The sequence below is a fragment of the Rutilus rutilus genome, assembly GCF_951802725.1.
Source record: "Rutilus rutilus genome assembly, chromosome: 11".
Classification (NCBI taxonomy): Eukaryota; Metazoa; Chordata; class Actinopteri; order Cypriniformes; family Leuciscidae; genus Rutilus; species Rutilus rutilus.
The window spans coordinates 7,445,739-7,465,528 of record NC_140216.1 but is presented as its reverse complement, the minus strand read 5'-3'; the positions used below and the strand labels follow the sequence as shown (position 1 = coordinate 7,465,528).

Here is a 19,790-nt window from a genome sequence, read left to right as displayed (position 1 = left end):
GATTACATTAAAGAGTGTTATTGAATTAGTGTTTTAAAAGATTAATTTTATGTGAGCATTAGATGACCGCAAAAGTAATCTAAATGTAAAAAAGAGGAATGAGCATGTACTATTAAATATCCCAATAAATAAATAAATAAATAAATATAGCCCAACAACTAATACTGTATTGTGATCAATGTCATGCATTCCATAAACATGAACATGTTTAGAAAGAGCTGACCTAGTTCCACAAGAGTCGTAAACAAATATGAATCAAGGATAAGCCAGATATTGCAGCAGAAATTACATAATACCTAATTACTTACTTCAACTGGAACATAAAATAAAATAATAATAATAATAATAATTAAAGCTGCAAGCAGCATTTATCGGGGTTCAAGCAATTAAGGCCTTTAAGGCATCAAAAGTTATTAACTTTTATTTAGCAAGCATGTAACCACTGACATAATAGATGGAAAACACCATTTACAGCCAATACAGGCAATATACCATAGGAAATATATGGTTTTTAAGCTTTTTAACAGTTATATAGCGCCACCTATGGTCCGATCTCCATACAATTTTGCATGCTTCTTTATGATGTTATGTCACATATGCTCACCAATTTTTGTGAAGTTCTGAGTTTTTATTTAGGATTTATAGGCTAAATTGAGGCCTACAATCTGGCCAGGTTTCACGTCTCTAGGCCTTTCGGTTTGGCCTGCACGATGCGTTTTACGAATCCTTACAATTACAATAGGGTTTCAGCATTTCATGCTTGAACCCCTAATAATAATTGAAGAAGCCTGGCCTCCAATATACTTATATGCTGATATCCACCATAGTCAGATAGTGAGTCATAACCTTGAGTCTGTGAATCTGGTAATCGGCAGAACTCTGAAATGGGGCTGCTTTAGCCATTTACTTTGAGATATGAAGTTTTAGAGAACTCTGAAACGTGTAGATGTGCATAAGCGTGTGTCTCTGAGCACGAGAGGGAATATATTGTAGAATTTGCAAACAAAGCAAAATGAAAAGCATGTGACCACCTACCAACACACCTTGGCAGAGGGGAACTCCACACCCGCCGACGCCCCCCTAGACACACCACCCTCGCAGGCCCCTCGAGACGGTACCCCGGAAAACAGGAGAAGATGAACGCATCCCCCACCCCGAACTGCAGCCCTTTACGAGTGCTGAAGGGGGGGACGCCGGGATCTTCGCAAGGCTCAAGATCGTATTCTGAAAGCAACAGGAGAAGGATTGATATTTTGTAGCTTCTTTTGTTATAAATGTCATGTTGTTTAAGCGACTGTACAAAGCTCTCTACCTGAGAAAGTGATGTTGAAGCCCTCATAGGACACAGAGAAGTCTGAGAGGAAACGGATCTGAGCGGTGTAGTTGCCGAAGAGTCCAGCGCTGAGAGGGGGTGGCAGCGTAGACCCGGTCAATCTCCACAGAGGTTGAGAGAAGCTACCATTTTCTGTCACTAAAAGGTGGTCGTGCGGACTCTCCAGGTGAAAGGTGTGGAAGGTAAACTGAACACCTGCAGAGATTGAGAGGAGAAAAACACAAGAAATACATCAACTTTAAGCCCCATTCAGACCATATGTCTTTGTACTGTGAAGACGCTTGTGGGCGTTCCCAGTGCTGTCGCTCTAATGTTATTGGTTGACCGCATGTCTGGCCATATCCCAAATAATAGATAAAACTAAGATATCGTTCTAATTTGAATAGGAATTACACTTAAAAGTTAAATTAAACTTTTCTTGTCCTTAATAATCAACATAATGCAGGGGAAACTGTAAATGAACTGCAGCAGAGCGTAACTGCTCATTGCATCATATAATAAACAACACGACCTATCAATGTATGAATCAAACTCACTAAGACTGCCGACAGTTTCATTTCCATGCATCATTTTATTATTTCCATGTATGTAGCTACAGTCAAATCGTATAAAATGTTGAAATCGCTTCGGAACTTTGTCCTGTCTTGCCTGCACTCGAGACGGTGACGTGAGCTCCACTGGCACTGACAGTCTTCACTCCCATTGGTTGTCACTCGCGAAATTTGCTGCTCATTTGCATAAAGTTCAAATTTCTGAAATGTTGTCACGTATAATGTAGCTTGACACGCCTACATTCTGTCGCCAACGGTCACTGTCGCGCGTGTTGCCGGAAGTCGCCAGCCCTCCATTGAAAATGAATGGGATCATGTCGCTTTGTCGCTGCGTGTCGCTGGCAGTTTGAATGGGGCTTAAGAGTTCATGAAGGCTTCAACCCGCATACAGTTGCAGGAAAACATATGTCAAACCTTTGAATTTACCTTGATTTCTAGTCGTAGAAATAAATTACAATAGACAAAATGCACAAGCAATGATGCATTTTCAACTCAGTACTGAACACACAAAGCATGTCAAACCCCAGGCTAATGATTTCTCCAAAAGTTGGCATCAGCTAACCTGTTCAGTCAATGAGATGAGATTGGAGGTGTTAGGCAGAGCCTCTCTGTACAAAAAAACAAAAAAGCTCAATTTTGGAGTTTGCTATTCAAAAGAAGCATTGCCCTTATGTTAACTGCATCTCGAACAAAAGAGGTCTCTGAACAGCAAAGAGGAAGGATTGTTGACATGCATAAAGCTAGAAAAGGCTTGAAAAATATCTCTAAAAGCCTTGATGTTTATCAGTTGATGGTAAGACAGGCATAGCTTCTCTTCCTTGGAGTGGGCGTTCTTGCAAGAAGAATACTGGAGTGTAAGCTAAAGACTTACAGATATATCTGGAACATGCTAACATTTCAGTCCAGGTGATTATGACACAGAAAACAGTGGAAGAAGAAACAATGCCACTTGTTTGAAGTCCACAAGAGAATGTGGATGTTTCACAGAGGACAGATCAAAAAATAGTTGTATAGATTTCAAAATGTTTCCACTTGTTATCATTGATGGAAAAATTCATGTAGAAAATGCACTTTTTGGAGTGCCTCAAATGGAATGAAACAATTTGGCATGACCCAATGAGAGAGTGATTCATGCCATAGGCATCAGAACTGAACTGAACCAGTTTTGTAAAGAGAGATGGTGCAAATTCTGTTGTTCAGGTCTGATTTTACAATTACACAAACCATTTGGAGGAGGTTGCAGCTTCCAAAAGAGGGTGAAACAGTTATTAAATATCGTATTGTTTACGATGTGTGTTCAGTAAAGACATGGAAACATATTAGTGTTCGTGGGTCATTTTATAAAACTGTTTGTCTATTGCTGTGAAAGAAAGAAACATCACCAAAAAGCGATCTCACCTTTACCATGTGAAGTCTCAATCATCCAGGTACAGTTGAGGTTATGGGGGTAGAAATCAGGAAACCCAGGGGACAGAATAGTGCCGCTGTTACCCTGAATAAACCCTCCACATAGTGCTAGAGGAAAGAGAAAAGGATAAAGACTATTTGTCAAAACGCTGAGCTTAACCCTGCTAAAACAAACGTTATAGGAAGTGTCCTTCCGAAGGACATCAGTATATGGAGGCGAATTATTCCTATCATCACCCAAGGGGAAAAATCAATAATGGCCTTAAATATTCAAAGCCTAGTGGAATAGGAGAAGGGAGCGGAAAGGGTAGCTTCAAACCGTAAAGGCCCTTCCAGTCTGGGAGCGAAATCGTGCTTGAATAAATGACCTGTACCTTAATGTGTCCTTTAGTAAAGAGTGCACCGTACCATCACAGCTGGGCAGGGGCCGACTCCACTGGAAGTTGGGTTCACACTCGAGGGGCTCGTGGTCACTGAGGGTGTATCCTGCTTCGCAACTAAACGTCACCAAAGCTCCCACGTAAAAATCATTGCCATGGCGCTGACCATTGACTGGGATTCCGGGATCAACGCAATGGTCCGACTGGAGTTGCAAGGCTTGAGAGGGGAATAGACAAAAATGTAAGTGGAAAACAACGTATGATGATTCACTCAGGTGTATTTTCATGCCAGAAAATGTATCCTAAATGCATTATGAAATCTCAAAATCCGTTTTTTTTGTTGTTGTTGTACATTATAACGTTGTGATGCCAAAACTCCCTGCAAAAATGACTGATTTTATTTTTTATTTATATAGACAAAATAGTATAGCATTTTAATATGATCGATTTATTTGCTATCGGCTACTACATAAAATAATTATCAGCTTATCAGTAACTGGCCAGACTATAAGCCTCTAACAAGTTTATGGAATTGTTCTGCTTATTCGGATCATTCAAAGGTTGCATTATTCTTCAGCACTTTCTGCTTGAGTTGATGCACTCAATAATTTAAGATGAACTGAGATTTATAGAGAAACAACAAGAAAAGGTTATAAACATGAGTCATACCAGCCTAAAAGCCATTCGTTCAGTTCACAACACTGTGACGGAGCTAGTTCTGCAGTCTCGTGTGTATGTTCTCGTGTGCAGTCTAATGTTGCATGTGTCGTGTTTGTGCATGACTGAAATCATCTCACAGCATAATTACCATCCTATTATATCATAATTACAGGACTTGATTAAAAACGTTGCATAGTAAAGAGCATGTGGCTATTATTTTTAATGATTCCTTCATAGCTGACAGTATTCACAGGTATCTGTACTATCAGATCCTTTTAATTGCGGCCATGAAATGCATTGAGGAGAAGATAATATCAAGCTTTATCTAACTAGCACGCTTTGACAAAACTCTCAGCATTGTAAGACAGTTTGAACATAAATTACACTTATCACGTGTTTTAGTTTGAACAATGCAATTAATCGTTTTGTGATAGTCTACCATGTGCATTTTTTAACAAAGTGTGTTAAAGTACCATAATTATTGACAATAAAACTGTTTAGTTTGTAGCCCTTAAACCTGAAAGAGAAATATCACTTTTTTAGCCAAGGGTTTTTGTAATTGTAGCCGTTTCAATTTATGGTCAAAGGTGGTAAACATTACTTGAACAGACTTTAAATTACAAAAGTGATACCAAAATTTATTCCTGAAATGTATGCCCTAGCCCTATTCAGATCAAAACAGTTATAAATACAATAGTAGACCATCATACTCTCATATCGGATGCGAAAGCCGATGTCAGAGTGGCTCTTGTCGGTGGTGAAGAGCAGGTAGATGAAGTTCGAGGTGCTGATGAGGAACTGCGGGACCTGTGTACCCTGGTAACTACCAATCAGAGGGGAAGAAGGATAGCGTCCGTCCCGTACCTCGAGAACATCATAGTTTACCTCCGTTCGGAATCTGTTGATCAGAATAGTGCAATGCATAAGCATGGCAGCATCACCACAAAGTGAGGCTACATGGATTCATCCCAGTCCTACTGGCTTGTGTTCCAGCAGGATACCACCTATTCTAGCTAGAATAGAGACCCTACATCATTCTGAAAGACACTACATCAAACTGAAAACCCAGCTCACTCTAAAGTGGCATGTGTTGTTTGAGTTTCCTGCAGCAGCGGCCCTGCTGCTTTCTGTACTCACAGTCAGATACTGTAGAAAACATCAGCTGTCCCACTAGCCTCACCTCTGAAACAACAGTTCATAGAAGATGCAAACTGCACACACACACACGTTGGGTTTCCATGCTTTATGGGGACATTCCATTAACATGGTTTTATACTGTACAAACTGTATATTCTATCTCCTTACACTAACCCTTTCCCTAAACCTATCCATCACACAAAACATTCAGTTACACTTCATTTTTAAGGTGTCAATATTACAGAGTAATTATACATTTCAGCACTAATAATAATTGACTACATGTACTTACTATAGGGTTAAGATGAGGGTTTGGTTTAGTAACAACAGTAAAGTGTTACCAAACCTTCTGCTATTTTAGATTTTCGAAAAAGATCATTCTGTAAGATGTATAAGCTTGTTTCATCACAGGGACCAACAAAAATGTCCCCACAAGGACAACATTTACTGGTATTACAATAATTGTGGGGACATTTGTTCCCCATAATGTAGGGAATACCAGGACAACACATACACACAAATGAAGAAAACTGAAGAAAACAAGAAAACAAAAAACAAAATGGAGGCTGTTCTAGCAGTGAAGGGAAGCATTTGATGCCCTTGTTTTATTTAATTAAATGTTCAACAAGCACATATGAAGTCATTTCATATAGGAAGAGGTGAAAGATGATAATATTGATTCTGAATGAATCCCTGTGATAGTCAGGAAAATGAATAGCCGGATCCTCTTATTCCAAGTCTATAGTGATAGATGGTATATCTGCAGTGCACTAGTGACCTATTTATGAAATGATGATAACCAATAGAATGAAAGATAGGAGGGGAAATGAAACAGGGAGCCTTATTAAGAACAACATGGCAGTACAGAAAAGAGAAAGAGAAGTCTTGTACGTACTTGTCAAAGATGATCTTGATAGGATATCCTGGCAGGGCCTCGATGATCCACTCACAATTGAGGGCCTCTTTATAAAGCTCAGGCCAGCCCGGGGACAGAATAATGCCGCTGGAAGCCTTTAAGTTTCCACCACATGGAGCTAAAGAACAGGAGAAGATGACACATAGAAAAAGATTCAGAATTGCTATTTTATTGTTATATTGATTAAGGACAATTTATTTTTTCCCCCTTTGATTTTCACATGCTGAATATAAACGGTAAATCCAATGGAATCCAAAAGGATGGAATGAAACCAGAAGGAAAGAGCAATAAAAGGCAAAACAAAAGTGAAAACTTAGGAAGAGAGGGAAAGATTGCGCACACAAAAACAAGTTTCCTTCAGAGAGACCACTATTTCAGCCTCGCTAGAAACTTATGAACTTATGAAACTTTAAAATCTGCAGGTTTGCTGTGTTGGAAAGTGGAGTTGATGATGCAATTCCACATTTAAATGTGCTATCATTTCTCATTTTTGATTTAAAAACAGAAGACCTAGAGTAACATCACATCTTGTTCTTTGTGGTGTATTGCATGACCACATATTTATCAACAACATATTCCATTTCTTCGTCTTTCCCTAATATACTATCTATTTAACTCATATGATTTAAAAGGACAAATAAACCCGTTAGGCTTAGTGATAGTGGATAAGTCTGGTTAATCAAATACATAAAACAGATAAGTCAGTGAGTGTTTTTCCTAAAATGCAAAATCTGGAAACAGAATGTGTTCAATGGGAAATGGATGATCTCATCACTTAACTCAGTGTACTCAAGGACATCTATTAAAAGCATTGCTTGACAAATGTCATAAAATGATTTGTAGCATACAGCAGCACATTTCATTAAATGAGAGGATGTTTTTTTTTTCTTGTAAGAATCAGTTTTGTTACAAGCAAACTTGTGAATTATTAAATGTGCATATTTATTAGAGAGAGGACACACCTTCACAACGTGGTACAGCGTTGTCCCACACAACATTTCCATCTTTGAGAATGCAGGAGATAGTCTGAGATCCGTGGGTCTTCATGAACCCCTCCTCACACAGGAAAGAGATGGAGCTGCCAAGCTGTAGACTCTCACCAAATCGCTTTCCGTTTACTGGCACGCCAGGGTCGGGACATTCGTTGTGTCGAAACGCTGCAGGGGGGGGTGAAAAACAATGAAATATGGAAGAGAAGTGCATGCTAACTTTGACCTAAATGGGAAAAAAACTGGGCACAGCATCAACAGAGCTTACATTTTTGTATTTAACTGGAACATTTGAGATTTTTGTTTTCATTTTTTTATCCCTGTCCAGTGACTGTCCACATTTTGTTATAAAATGGACAACTTTTACAAGGCCTCAAATAAATTAAAGAGGGAGTTCTCAATGTGCCCATTGAAGTGAAAACTTTGTGGCTCATCGTTTCAGCTGTATAACTGCACTAATTAATTTTAGTTGGAACGAAATATTGATTTATGTGCCTCCCCAAGTTTCTTGCTTCAGTGGGAAGCTTGGAGCTACTCAGTACTTATCGATAGGACTTCAGATAAGATGTATTATCAGCAGACAAAATCTCTCCAGCAAATCTGTTCATTCCTGCTATAGCGTGGCTCTAACACCACCAAGGTCAAGGGTTTGATTCCTGGGATCATGAAGAAAGACAAAATGTATCCTTTTGGATAAAAGCGTATGCCAAACGCATCCTAATGTCATCGACTGACACTGTCATAGACATTAATGCTCAATGTACTGTAAAACTTATTATTGTTCTTATTGTGTTTCCAGTCAGGCAATGGGCATGAATTCCTTGTTGACTCAAGAAGATCTCAAACCAAGATTGTGTGTGTAATCCATCACCATCATGTGCCAACAAGCCGTTCGATGGAGTTTGTCATCTCCTTAATTAACATGAATAATTGGAGCATCCCTCCCACTCCCCCAAAAACCCGGCACATGGGGAGTCAAACCATGTGGGATCACCTCCCGACAGCTTCAATTAACTGTGGCTTTATTTAATTATATATGTATTTGGAAATAAATTTTAATTAAATCTGTGGCTCTTGTTGTTCTTCCTCACATGGATACTCAAGCATCTATCAATTCCTCTGCCATACGCTATGCCCCGTGAATAGTGATTACTGAAGGACGACAGATATTCAGTTGCAATATACAGACAATTCTCCCTAGAGGGGAAAAATAAAACTTTATCCATCTCATATAACAAAACAACTTCTGAACTCTTTTAACTTCCAGAAGCTTTTCAAATTTAGTGCATACTACCACTGACAAAACATCTAAACGCTATTATCTATTATACATCTTAAAATGATTTTTTGGTCTCCAACTTCAATGTGATGTTAGACATAAACAAGTATGAACAGGTTTGCCCAAAATAACTTGAATACGTGATTTATTTTTACCACAAAACAAAAAAGAAAAGTCACGAATATAGAGCTGTCTTTAAAACGTACTGGTGAAAGTGATGTTGAAGCCACGGTCTGTATAGGTATGATCAGTCAGAAATTCCAGTCGGGCCACGTGGCCACTGGTAGTGATGGGTGACGGCAGCACATCTCCAGAGAAGGTGCCAAGAATTGGCGACTCTGCCTTGCCGCCGTCTTTAATGGACAGAAAGTCAAATTGTTTCTCCATGCTCAGGTCGTTGAAGGCTAAGTTGATGCGGCTCTCGGGTTTGGCGATGATCAGCCACACACAGTGCATGTTGTTTCCGTACTCTTGAGGGTAGTTTGGTGATAGCAAAACCCCAGATGGAGTTGTAAAGTTGAAGAAACACGAAACTGAGAAAGGGACAAAGAGATAAAACAAGCAACTGTTAAACACAGGAGGTGTCGTACGTCGAGCTGCGAGGCAAACTGGAAATTAAAACCACCACTGAAGCTAAAATCAATTCACAATGCATAGGGAGGTCATTTGTTGTTGCTTAAACAATGCAGCGAGACAGGACAGGAAAAAAAATACAGCTTGGAGGATGTGCATGTTGCGATAGCAGGACCTTTAAAGAGAATTTCTAGGTACAAGACCCCTCAAGACCTTGAGATCAGACATATTATGAAATGTTCACTCTCGTTTTTTTGTTACTAGTTCCTCCTAAAGGTGATTTGCTCAATTTGATGTAAACATACTTGCAGATTAATGCACCGAGACAACCATCAGTCAGTCATTTTTATGTAAACACTGTCTGTTAAAGCATCCCGAGCAACCTGACACAGCAACGTTGGCTCAACCAATGGTGTTTAGGGTGGGACTCTGTTTGTCAGACCAATGGAAGACTTAACTCGAATCCCCTCCCCCCTTTACATAAACAGGGCCTACCTTGATAAAGTACTACACTGTTTTTCTTACTCATGTAGCCTGCAAAGCGCGCCAAGTGAGGGGATAAAATAATAGTAAAATATATATATACAGTATATATTAGGTATATGACGCCTTTGTGTGTATATTGTGATTGTGCCCATTGCAGAAGACAATGGCTGAAGATGTTGCAGGGAAAGACAGGGTTTATCTGCTGGGATTATTCGCAGACATAAACTCATTTTCAGGATTTGAGACAAACCTGAGAGGGCAATAAGCATCAGTAAATAGCCATGGGGAGAATGAAAATGAGCTCAGTGGTGGACTGAAGACGGATTGTTACGGTTCCACCTCATATGAATGACTTCTCAGTCTGAGCTAATAATAATGACATAAAATAGCAAAAAAACAAAGATGTGAGTCAACTGCATTTCAATTGATGTAATAAGATGGTAGCCATTATAGTGACAAACGACTACAGTCTGAGGCAAATTGACGGTATACATGAATCCAAATAATAGAGAAAGAACAATAATATCAAAACAAGTTGGACAAGCATTAACTGCCAAACAACATTATATGCTGTGACACTCATTTCAAGCATTTAAATGCCACAAACAACTTTCTCTTTCGGAAGCAAGCAAGTGCATCAACTGCTTGCATTCTTACAAATAATTTACTTCTCAAATTAGCTTTCTTCAGTTCGGTTAAATCCGCTAACTTCGTTATAAGACCCTGATACACTAAATAAAGCAACTAAATGCATTAAATGAACTGTCACATTGGCTTGGCTCAGCCGCTGAGAGGAAGCATCGGTGGGGACATACTTTACTAAAGACACCGCCATTAGATTCACTTTCTAACGTGCTCAGACAGTAATAATGGTGCACCAACCTCCCAAATGTGATCATGTGGGTGTGGAATGTATTTTTTTGGGTAAGGGTTGTCACTTACACACACAGCTTGGCTTCTTGGCTGACCACTGATTATTTTTCTGGCAGGTAATGTTCTTTTTTCCCACCAGCTCAAAGGCTGGAAGGCACTCAAAATAAAGTTTGTCTCCATGTCGGAAGCCTGTGCCTTCCCTCTTGCCATAGGCTGGGATTCCAGGGTCTCCACACCCACCCTGGTCAATTTCTGGAAGAAAAAAAGAAAAGACAAAAGACATAGCTTATACATTGGGACAGGATTAATTAATAAAGTTTCCATCAAGGTTTTGGAATGGGGAAGTAAGGTCACTTGTAAGGTTAATGTCTCTGTATCCCAGGATGACCATTTATAGGACAATTTTTTTGGCTTATACTGACAAATTATTTAGTCATTTATTCATTAAATTACTCTCTCATCTCTCTCTACAGTAAAAAAACTGCTCTAATAAGCGTACCCAAATAAAAATGTACGTAATGAATGTATCATTAAAGATTCAATAAAAACTGATACGGAAATATTATTGCACTTTAAAATTACTGTTTTCTAATTCAACATATTTTTAAAGAATGTATTCCTGTGATGACAAAACTGAATTTTTATTATCATTACTCCAGAAATAATTTTAATATTTTGATTTGTTGCTCAAGAAACATTTATTACTGTTATAAAAGTTATCAAACAAATGTGTGCTGCTTAATATTTTTATTTTGGGAACAGTGATTGGGAACCGTGAATTTGTCAGGATTCTTTAGAACAGCATGTATTTAAAATATAAATCTTAATTATGTTGATCCATTGAATGTGTCCTTGCTGAATTGAAGTATTAATGTATTTAAAAACAAAAAAAAACAAAAAAAAAAACCTGACATCTTACTGATTCCATAATTACCGTAAACATTTATTATTAGTATTATCATTATTATTCAGCAGGGACACACACTGTAAAAAGTGAACAGTTGGATCAACTTAATAAAATTACTTCAATTGGTAACACCTAAAGAAATTAAGTTTTCTCTTTCTTTATCGTGAAAAACGTGATAATTTAAGTTGAGAAAACTTCATTTCTTTAGGTGTTACCAATTGAAGTAATTTTTTAAAGTTGATCCAACTGTTCACTTTTTACAGTGCATTAAATTACACACACACACTTGCATGCTGCATATAAGCCTTATACTACTTATACAATCTGACAGCAAAGCATATTAATGCAAACTACCTTCAATGTTGCCCCAATGGCATCTGCGAATGGCTTGCTCTCCTAATGAATTGTCTTTTTTTCACTCTGTTCCCTTATACCCTCACCTGTCTCAATATGTCAGGGCTCATTTAGAATCACAAGGCCAAAGCGAAAGAAAGATGGCACTACTGAGAGAGAGACAGAGAGAGTGCAACAGGCGAACAAGAGATCTCGTGAGATAGGCTACCTTTTTTTCCACATTTTGGTTTTGATTATGGAAAATTGTGGATTTCTGCTGATTTGACATATACATTAGTGATGGGGACGAGACCGCCAATGCCGAGTCCGAGTCAAGACCGAGTCTTTGAAGGGTCGAGTCCGAGTCGAGACCAAGTCCGTTGGTTTTCAAATTCAGTCGAGTCCGAGTCAAGACCGAGTCTTTGAAGGGTCGAGTCCGAGTCGAGACCGAGTCCGTTGGTTAATATAGGAGGATTTGAACTTGAAACACGGAGTGTACTGACGCCTTTCCGTGGTTAAAACAACATTGCTTCTTATGTTTGTTCATGTTTATTTGAGGCTATAAATTAACTAGAAGGAAGAGATGATCGGTTCACAAGCAGCTTTAACTGATGCTCTACAGCGATCTGTCACTACACATTTAAGAGCCACAAAACGGTATTTATTGTTTAAATTTCTTTTAAAAAATGACCAAATTTGAAAGGCGAGACTTTGTTTAATATGTTTAATATCAAAAGTAACCGAAAAGTAACCTGGTCTGTCCTCAGCGTGTTGTCAGTCTCCTCTCTGCTCCGCGATGTATTTTTCACTGCGTGAGAACATGGTGTGGCGTGAGAACGGTGTAGCTTGTCGGACATAGCGACAGTAACTAAGGGGGGCGGGTCTTTGCGAACAGTCAATTAAAATTTTCTAGTGGTATGTATGCGAACAGTCAATTAAAATTTTCTAGTGGTATTATAGTGGACTAGTGATGGGACGAGACCGCCTATGCCGAGTCCGAGTCAAGACCGAGTCTTTGGAGGGTCGAGTCCGAGTCAAGACCGAGTCTTTGGAGGGTCGAGTCCGAGTCAAGACCGAGTCTTTGTAAGAACAAGTCCGAGTCGAGTCCGAGAAAGCAGAAATCGGTCTTGAGACCGGACTCGAGTCCGAGACCGGACTCGAGTACTACATCACTAATATACATGGTACAATATGTTAAATGGTTCTGAGAGTACTATACTTTTTTGATAGCTTAAAGAATAACCATTAGCAAACAATATTTAAACATGGGAAACATCTCAAATGAACTTTACAGTTTGCCGTTAGCATGTTACTAAGCTATAACTCTATAATGCTTTAATAAGAATTAAAATGCATGCAAATATTTGCTTTAAAAAAAAGCATGAGACTGATTCATACACTTTTAGAATAAAAGGTTCTATAAAGAATTATGTAAGCCACTACAGATATCATGGGATCATTTCATGGATTTAATCTTAATTAACTTTTTATTTTAATTAAATTTTATGAATTAAGCAGCTCGCAAACATACTTTATTATTAGACAAAATTTAAATAACCCATAAAACATGATGTATTATCCAATCATGCAAGACATTTCTTCTTATATAGAACCTTTTTGTCAGAAAGGGTTCTTTAGAATTGAGTCAAGAACCCTAGGATTCTATATATAACCACAATGAACCTTTTTTGTATAGGTCAGAGATGATGATGTATAAACATTCAGATGTGCCTCGATACCTTCCCACCTCCACACACTGTCTGAAAAGGCAGCATTTTTCAGATTTCAGACATGTGACAGGTGTCTACCTGGCCTGAATCTCTATCCTGTATCTTGGGAATTACACCCTGAGTTTACTTCTGTCCATATAAACCAGTTAAGGCAACAGGATTGCGTGAGAAAATGTCTCCTGTGCTGACAAATGTTACGCAGCAAGTCATCCCTGAGGGAATGTTTGTATGCGTGATTCCTTAAGTGTCCCAGCTAACACTTTGTTACAGCTGTCTTCTGCTTGGTGACAAACAAACTGTCTCTGAGAGCTGACATGTGCACTTTCATAAGGGGCGGCATTTGTTATTTACCCATCTCAAATTTCCTATGATTTATTCATGTCAATTTGATTTTTTTTTTTTTTTTTAACTCTGAGAACACAGATGGAAGCCATTGACTTCCTAATGAAGGATTACTAATAACGCAGGAAGGCACGAGTGCAAATAAATCCATCCATCTTTACACATCATACAAGTTAAGAATTCATTTTTTCCCAGCATGCACCTGGGGTCGCCAAATAGGCTATGCTCCATCAGTTTTCAGCCACATATCAGTGTGTATAACTATTCAAATCCTCAAAATGCACTCCAGAAACATTTACAGGACAGAACCACAGTTATACGATGGCATAAATAATTATAAGTTCTACCTCTTTCCACTTCCTTTTGAGCAAGTATTATATGTGTAAATAATGTATGTGGATATGTGTATCATAATTGTAATGTGTATATACTGTATGTGTGTATGTGTATTTAGGTATATATGTACATATACATGTATATATGTGTGTATATATGTATAGTTAATGTATATGTATAGATATGTATATATATGGGAGATAAACTGTTCTATTTTTTCTATGTATATTGTGTTAGCATATATATATATATATATATATATATATATATATACCCTATATATATCACTAACATCACTGCCGTCTTACTATGAAGAAAAAGAGAGCATGGATGCACATTAATTAATAAAGATCTAATTGCTCAAAATGTGTCTTTCCTTAGGGTAGTTCCTCTAATGTCATGGCCTAATGTCCAATTTAACTCATCCTCTGTGGTGGCGGAGAAACCGTGACACAAAATGGGCTGATGTCCTATTTGCCAAGTTCAAAAAAAGACTGGCATTGTAAAAAAAAAAGTGTTCGAAAATTGGCTTTCGTTAGGGCAGTACGTCATATTTCAAGGCCTCAGGTCTGCTTTAACGCATACTCGTGGCGGCCAAGAAACCGCACCACGAAATGGGCTGATGGCGCAATAGATGGAAGTTGTGTTTGACAATCACAGAACAGCTACCATGAAAACACACTTCTTGTATGATACATTTATTTTCATTAAATTCTTAATTTTCTATTATAGAAAACTAAATAGGGGCAATAGTCTGTTGGTCTAGTCTGGAATAGTCTCTGCTTTGTTCTTTACATACTTTTCCAGACCTGGAGATAACTCAACCTGATCTCACGGGAAAACGTACAAATTCTACGAGGTGGCTAATTCGTACGAATTCATACGACGATTTTTGCAAAATCGTACATATTTTACGAATTGCCCAATTCGTATGAATTCATACGAATGAGCTACCCCTGACCCCGCCCCTAAACCTACCCATCACGTGGGTTTAGACAAATCGTACAAATTCGTACGAGTGAGGTCGTACGAATTCGTACGAATTAGCCAACTTTTTATCATTCGTACGAATTCGTACAAATTCGTACGAATTGGTCGTGAGATAGTGTTGGATAACTCAAATCAAATTCCATACTTTTCCAAACTGCATAGGAACCCTGAGAAACAAACTACATAAAATATATTATTATATTATATATCAATATTAATTTACTGTATATTTTAAATGTAATTGGTTTTGATTCATTCAATTAATTAATTACTATATCATGTACTTACGCATGGATCTAGCTTAAAAACAGCATTGTCTGCACTGAGTTTCTGAACAATTATGCTTGAAAATTGTAAAATATTAGATGCAATAATTTAGGTTAAAACAAATCCTCAACTTCTTTAAATGTCTCTTATAGTTTTAATCATGTTGGGTTGAGTCAATACTCCTTTATTTTTGTCTTATGCTTCTGCAGTGGATAAAAGCATAAAAAACCTTGAGCCTGGAGGCTTATTGTGGATCTGACAGCAAATATTGGTTAGTAATTTATAAAATGTGCTAAAGTCCCTCATGTGTAGAGCAATTCTGAAAGAGGGCCAGTATGAAAGCTCTGATGTTCTCGTTTTCAATCAGACATACACTCTGAAACTGAAAATTAGTAGCCGCTCTTGCATGATATCCTTCCTGTCCCATGGCCCTCATTCCAGCAAGGTTAAACGATCACAGGCTGCTTTGATGACCCCCGCCACAAGTGCAGAAGGTATAATGGTGAAGCGAGAAATAGAAAGTGAAAGGAATTTTAAAAAAAGAACACGCTGTTCCCGTACACTCAGCACATACCCCAAGAGTGTCACGTAGCAGAAAGCTAGAATTATTTTTAGAAATTTACTCAAAGGAAATCATATGGTCCAAGATATGACTATTTGTATGTGAACTTCTTCCTAATGACCTCATTATAAGATGTCTGCTTCAACATGAACATTACACGCAATCATGAACAAAGTAAGAACAAATACGTATTCAAAGGATTTGCTTGTCCACCCACCTGATCATAGGAGACATAATTGCTTATGGTGAAGAAAAACAAACAAGCAATGACCCATTCGAACAATGAATTTGTCCGTGAAATCTGCGTACGAACGTTTTCACAAACAAATCATAATCCACCAAAACTTTCGTACTATTCTAAATGTACGAAATTTTTTAGGAACAACTGAAACCACACGTACACAAAAAGCACTTTCTCTGTTCTCATATAATCCTATTAAGAAGTTATATTTCATCTTAACACGACTATAATAATTATATTACATATTATAAATAAATAATATCATTTAATTTCATTGTGTATTTCTTCATATACAGTGAAAGAGTAAGAAAAGCTGTGTTATAGCTTCAGCTGTGCGGATATACGCATATGTACAGCTGGCTAATGAGAGGTCTGTAATTGGGGTCTGTGTAAAAGGTGTTTGAACCGGTTTTGAGAATGACACACTTGGGATTGCTCGAGGATCTGGCGAGAGCGCGTCTGCAGAGAGCAGCATGTTTGACGAGAGTGACGAAAGGTTGTGTGGAAAGACCTTATATGGAGATGGTTTGGCCGTTTTATGCAAATGACTAACCTTGTACACGCAGCCGCCCATTTAGAATACTCACTAGTCATTAGAACGAGATTAACAACAAATTCATGTGTGTGGGCTGCGTACGCACGTGTTGTGAATTAACAGAGATTTCTCGCGAGAAGTTCTCGTGTGCGTACAAGTACAAAACAATCCACGCAATTATTAGTGAATGAGACCCAATGCATTTTTAATAACATTGAAAGATTATCACTGCAGTGACAATACGGTAAGATGCTTCAACTGAGCATACTCTATTAATAATCACCAAATGTACAATCACAGCCCTCCAAAGCTATTTGACATGTTTTAAGGTGATCTACAGATGTTTTAATCAGGGATGTCAATCGGTTACTTTTGTATCGACTTAATTGCATAATAATAAATAATATGAGAATGTGATACATATATGATATACTATACAATCACATTAAATCACATTTATTAATATTTGTTGTGATAAAGTCCTGAATATGTACAAATCAGGGAGCGATTCATTATATAATAATAATAATAATTATTATTATTATTATTATTATTATTAAACCAAATAAAATACAAAACAAAAATTATAATTAAGAATTAAACTAATAAATAAGATAACTAATACTAAACATGTTAAAAAAGTAGGAATAAACTAAATAATAATAACAAAAATTACTATCATGATTAAAATAAATGAAAATTAAAACTAAAATAATAATAAAGAACAAAAAATAAGATAACTAATACTAATTCTAAAAAAATATTAATAACAATAGCATCAATATAATTATTATAAAATTATGATTAATATTATAATTATTAAAATATTAATGATAACAATAACATAATCATAATTATAGCTTAGCTTATCATTATAGTTTAGAGTATAGAGTTTCCTCTAATTACCTTCATAAGAAACCTTAAAGCCCAGGGAGCCGCTCGTGTCATCCGTTTTAAAATTGAGCCACATCTGATGACTGGTACTGACCACCAGATCTGGAGTTGTAGTCCCAGACAACCTTCAAATCAAAATAAGAGAGACAGACATAATAATAAAAAAGTGATTCTTCACTTTCAATATGTACAGTCTCATTTGACACATCTCAGAGAACATTGGGAGTTCCCCGATTCCCCCGGCACTATCCTTCAGGGATCTGTGGAATGGGTCCATAAGGGCTCATGAGACCTGCTAATTAAGCACATTAGAGCATCAGGGGACTCTGAGTAACCAAAGGAAAAGCGTCCAGGGACACAGGGCCATTCAAAAGGCACACAAGCACTTGCACACCCCTGCCAGATAGCGTACATAAAACGGCATCGATAAAACTTTATGAAGACCATCAATTTCAGCACAATTAATAACAACACACTCAGCAACGTTTCCGGAGCATCTGGTGTGCAAATCTGCATTATGGGGCATCGGCGTGTGATGCGCTCTTTGCAGCAGGAGTGATCTTGTTCTAACATTGAGACTCATAGTGATTGACAATAAAGCTCGGGGTATTTCTGCTATACAGTTCTGCTCAGAGGGGTGATGAAACGAGATGAAATAGAGGGGGGCTAAAGAAAGAAACAGAAGAGGAGGAGAGAACGGAAGGGTTGAAGGAAGAGAGGACAAGTAGAGATGAAAGAAGATGGGGAGGAGGTTTATACACACAAAGAGGAGAGTTAAAGAGTGGGAGACACAGCCTGGGAGGAGTTTGAGAGAGGATGGAGAAGAAAGCAAAAGATGAACAAAAGTACTCACACATGAAAGACTGTCCGCTGATCGCCGATTACAGCGCCGTCACCCACGGTTAGAGTGTCGTAGCCCCGCTCCAAGTCAAACTCCTCAAAATTCAGCTTGATCACCTGCACACAGCGAAGAATCCGAGTCAGATTTCTAAACTTGGTAAGAACAGTAGTGAAGCAGTGCAACTCTCATTTTCCAATCATAAATAGTATACATATTAGATCTAGTTCTACAAGACAATACTATTCCAGTATATTTAAAATAATCATTTTTAAATCAATGTGTAACTAGATAGATAGATAGATAAATAGATAATTCTCACACTAAAGAAAAACTCTCTCAGCAGTTGTAGAAGAAAACAAAGAAAGAATTTATAAAAATGATTTATGAAAATGAAGAGTCAAATGTGCCTATTTCTCATTCTTCACCAAGATGAAAACAAGACTGCAGAATTTCTTATACAAAAGGAGAAAAGTAAGAGTTATCGAAAGATGAGCAATTAAATATGAAGGTTTATTACTCATACACAGAAAAAGGAATACAATGAATAAAATAAACACAATTCGCTGTCTTGCTTCCCATTTCATATTGGCTGCCACATTTCCACCAAATTCCGCCTAATGTTTTTGGAGTGCTCCGAGAATAACTCTTAATGAAAAAGCTTATATAAATGCAAATTGCATTCTGTCCAATGGTAAACATACTCCGCAACAAAGAGTGCCATGGGTGGAGTGCCAGCAGTCTGATAGGTCACACCACCAGTGAACAAGATCTCATCCTCTTTTACCTCCTCTGAACTCATCTTAACGGATGGTGTGCTGCCCACCTCGCCTGTATCCCACCGTGTCCTGTAGCATTACGGTAACGGTGTGTATGATCATGACTGACAGCGCTGTGGGCAGGGCAATCCTCAGCTGACTCATTGAGGGATTATGATGCAAATGCTGCTCCCAGCAAGCCAATCAAACGTGACCATCACTACATACTAACACCTTCTCGAAAACAAATAAGGCATAGCTTCAAAAATAATTTTCTACATAAAAGGTAGACATCCATTTTATGTGAAAGTAATTTTAACCAGGTGTACAGATACATGTTATTTAAATAAATATTTATCAAATTTAAATCATTTGGCTAAAAATAACACATGAATTATTAAAAGAAGCATTCTTTGTCTCCAAATGTACAAAAAAAAAAACACTATTGCAAAAATTACGTTTCTTCACAAAAA

General features: G+C 37.7%; 1 protein-coding gene across 1 annotated transcript in view; it reads right to left on the bottom strand.

The window, feature by feature from the left end:
• csmd2 (CUB and Sushi multiple domains 2) overlaps nt 1–19,790 on the bottom strand; it is a 296,611-nt gene that overhangs the window by 101,770 nt on the left and 175,051 nt on the right. Inside the window, exons 11-21 of the mRNA XM_084424679.1 lie at nt 18,575–18,678; nt 17,734–17,846; nt 10,654–10,836; nt 8,859–9,185; nt 7,347–7,541; nt 6,364–6,502; nt 5,042–5,229; nt 3,700–3,888; nt 3,283–3,399; nt 1,313–1,528; nt 1,036–1,224 (exon numbers count right to left, since the gene is read on the bottom strand). Of these exons, the coding sequence (XP_084280805.1) occupies nt 1,036–1,224; nt 1,313–1,528; nt 3,283–3,399; nt 3,700–3,888; nt 5,042–5,229; nt 6,364–6,502; nt 7,347–7,541; nt 8,859–9,185; nt 10,654–10,836; nt 17,734–17,846; nt 18,575–18,678 (1,960 nt within the window). The remainder of the gene's footprint in view (nt 1–1,035; nt 1,225–1,312; nt 1,529–3,282; nt 3,400–3,699; nt 3,889–5,041; nt 5,230–6,363; nt 6,503–7,346; nt 7,542–8,858; nt 9,186–10,653; nt 10,837–17,733; nt 17,847–18,574; nt 18,679–19,790) is intronic.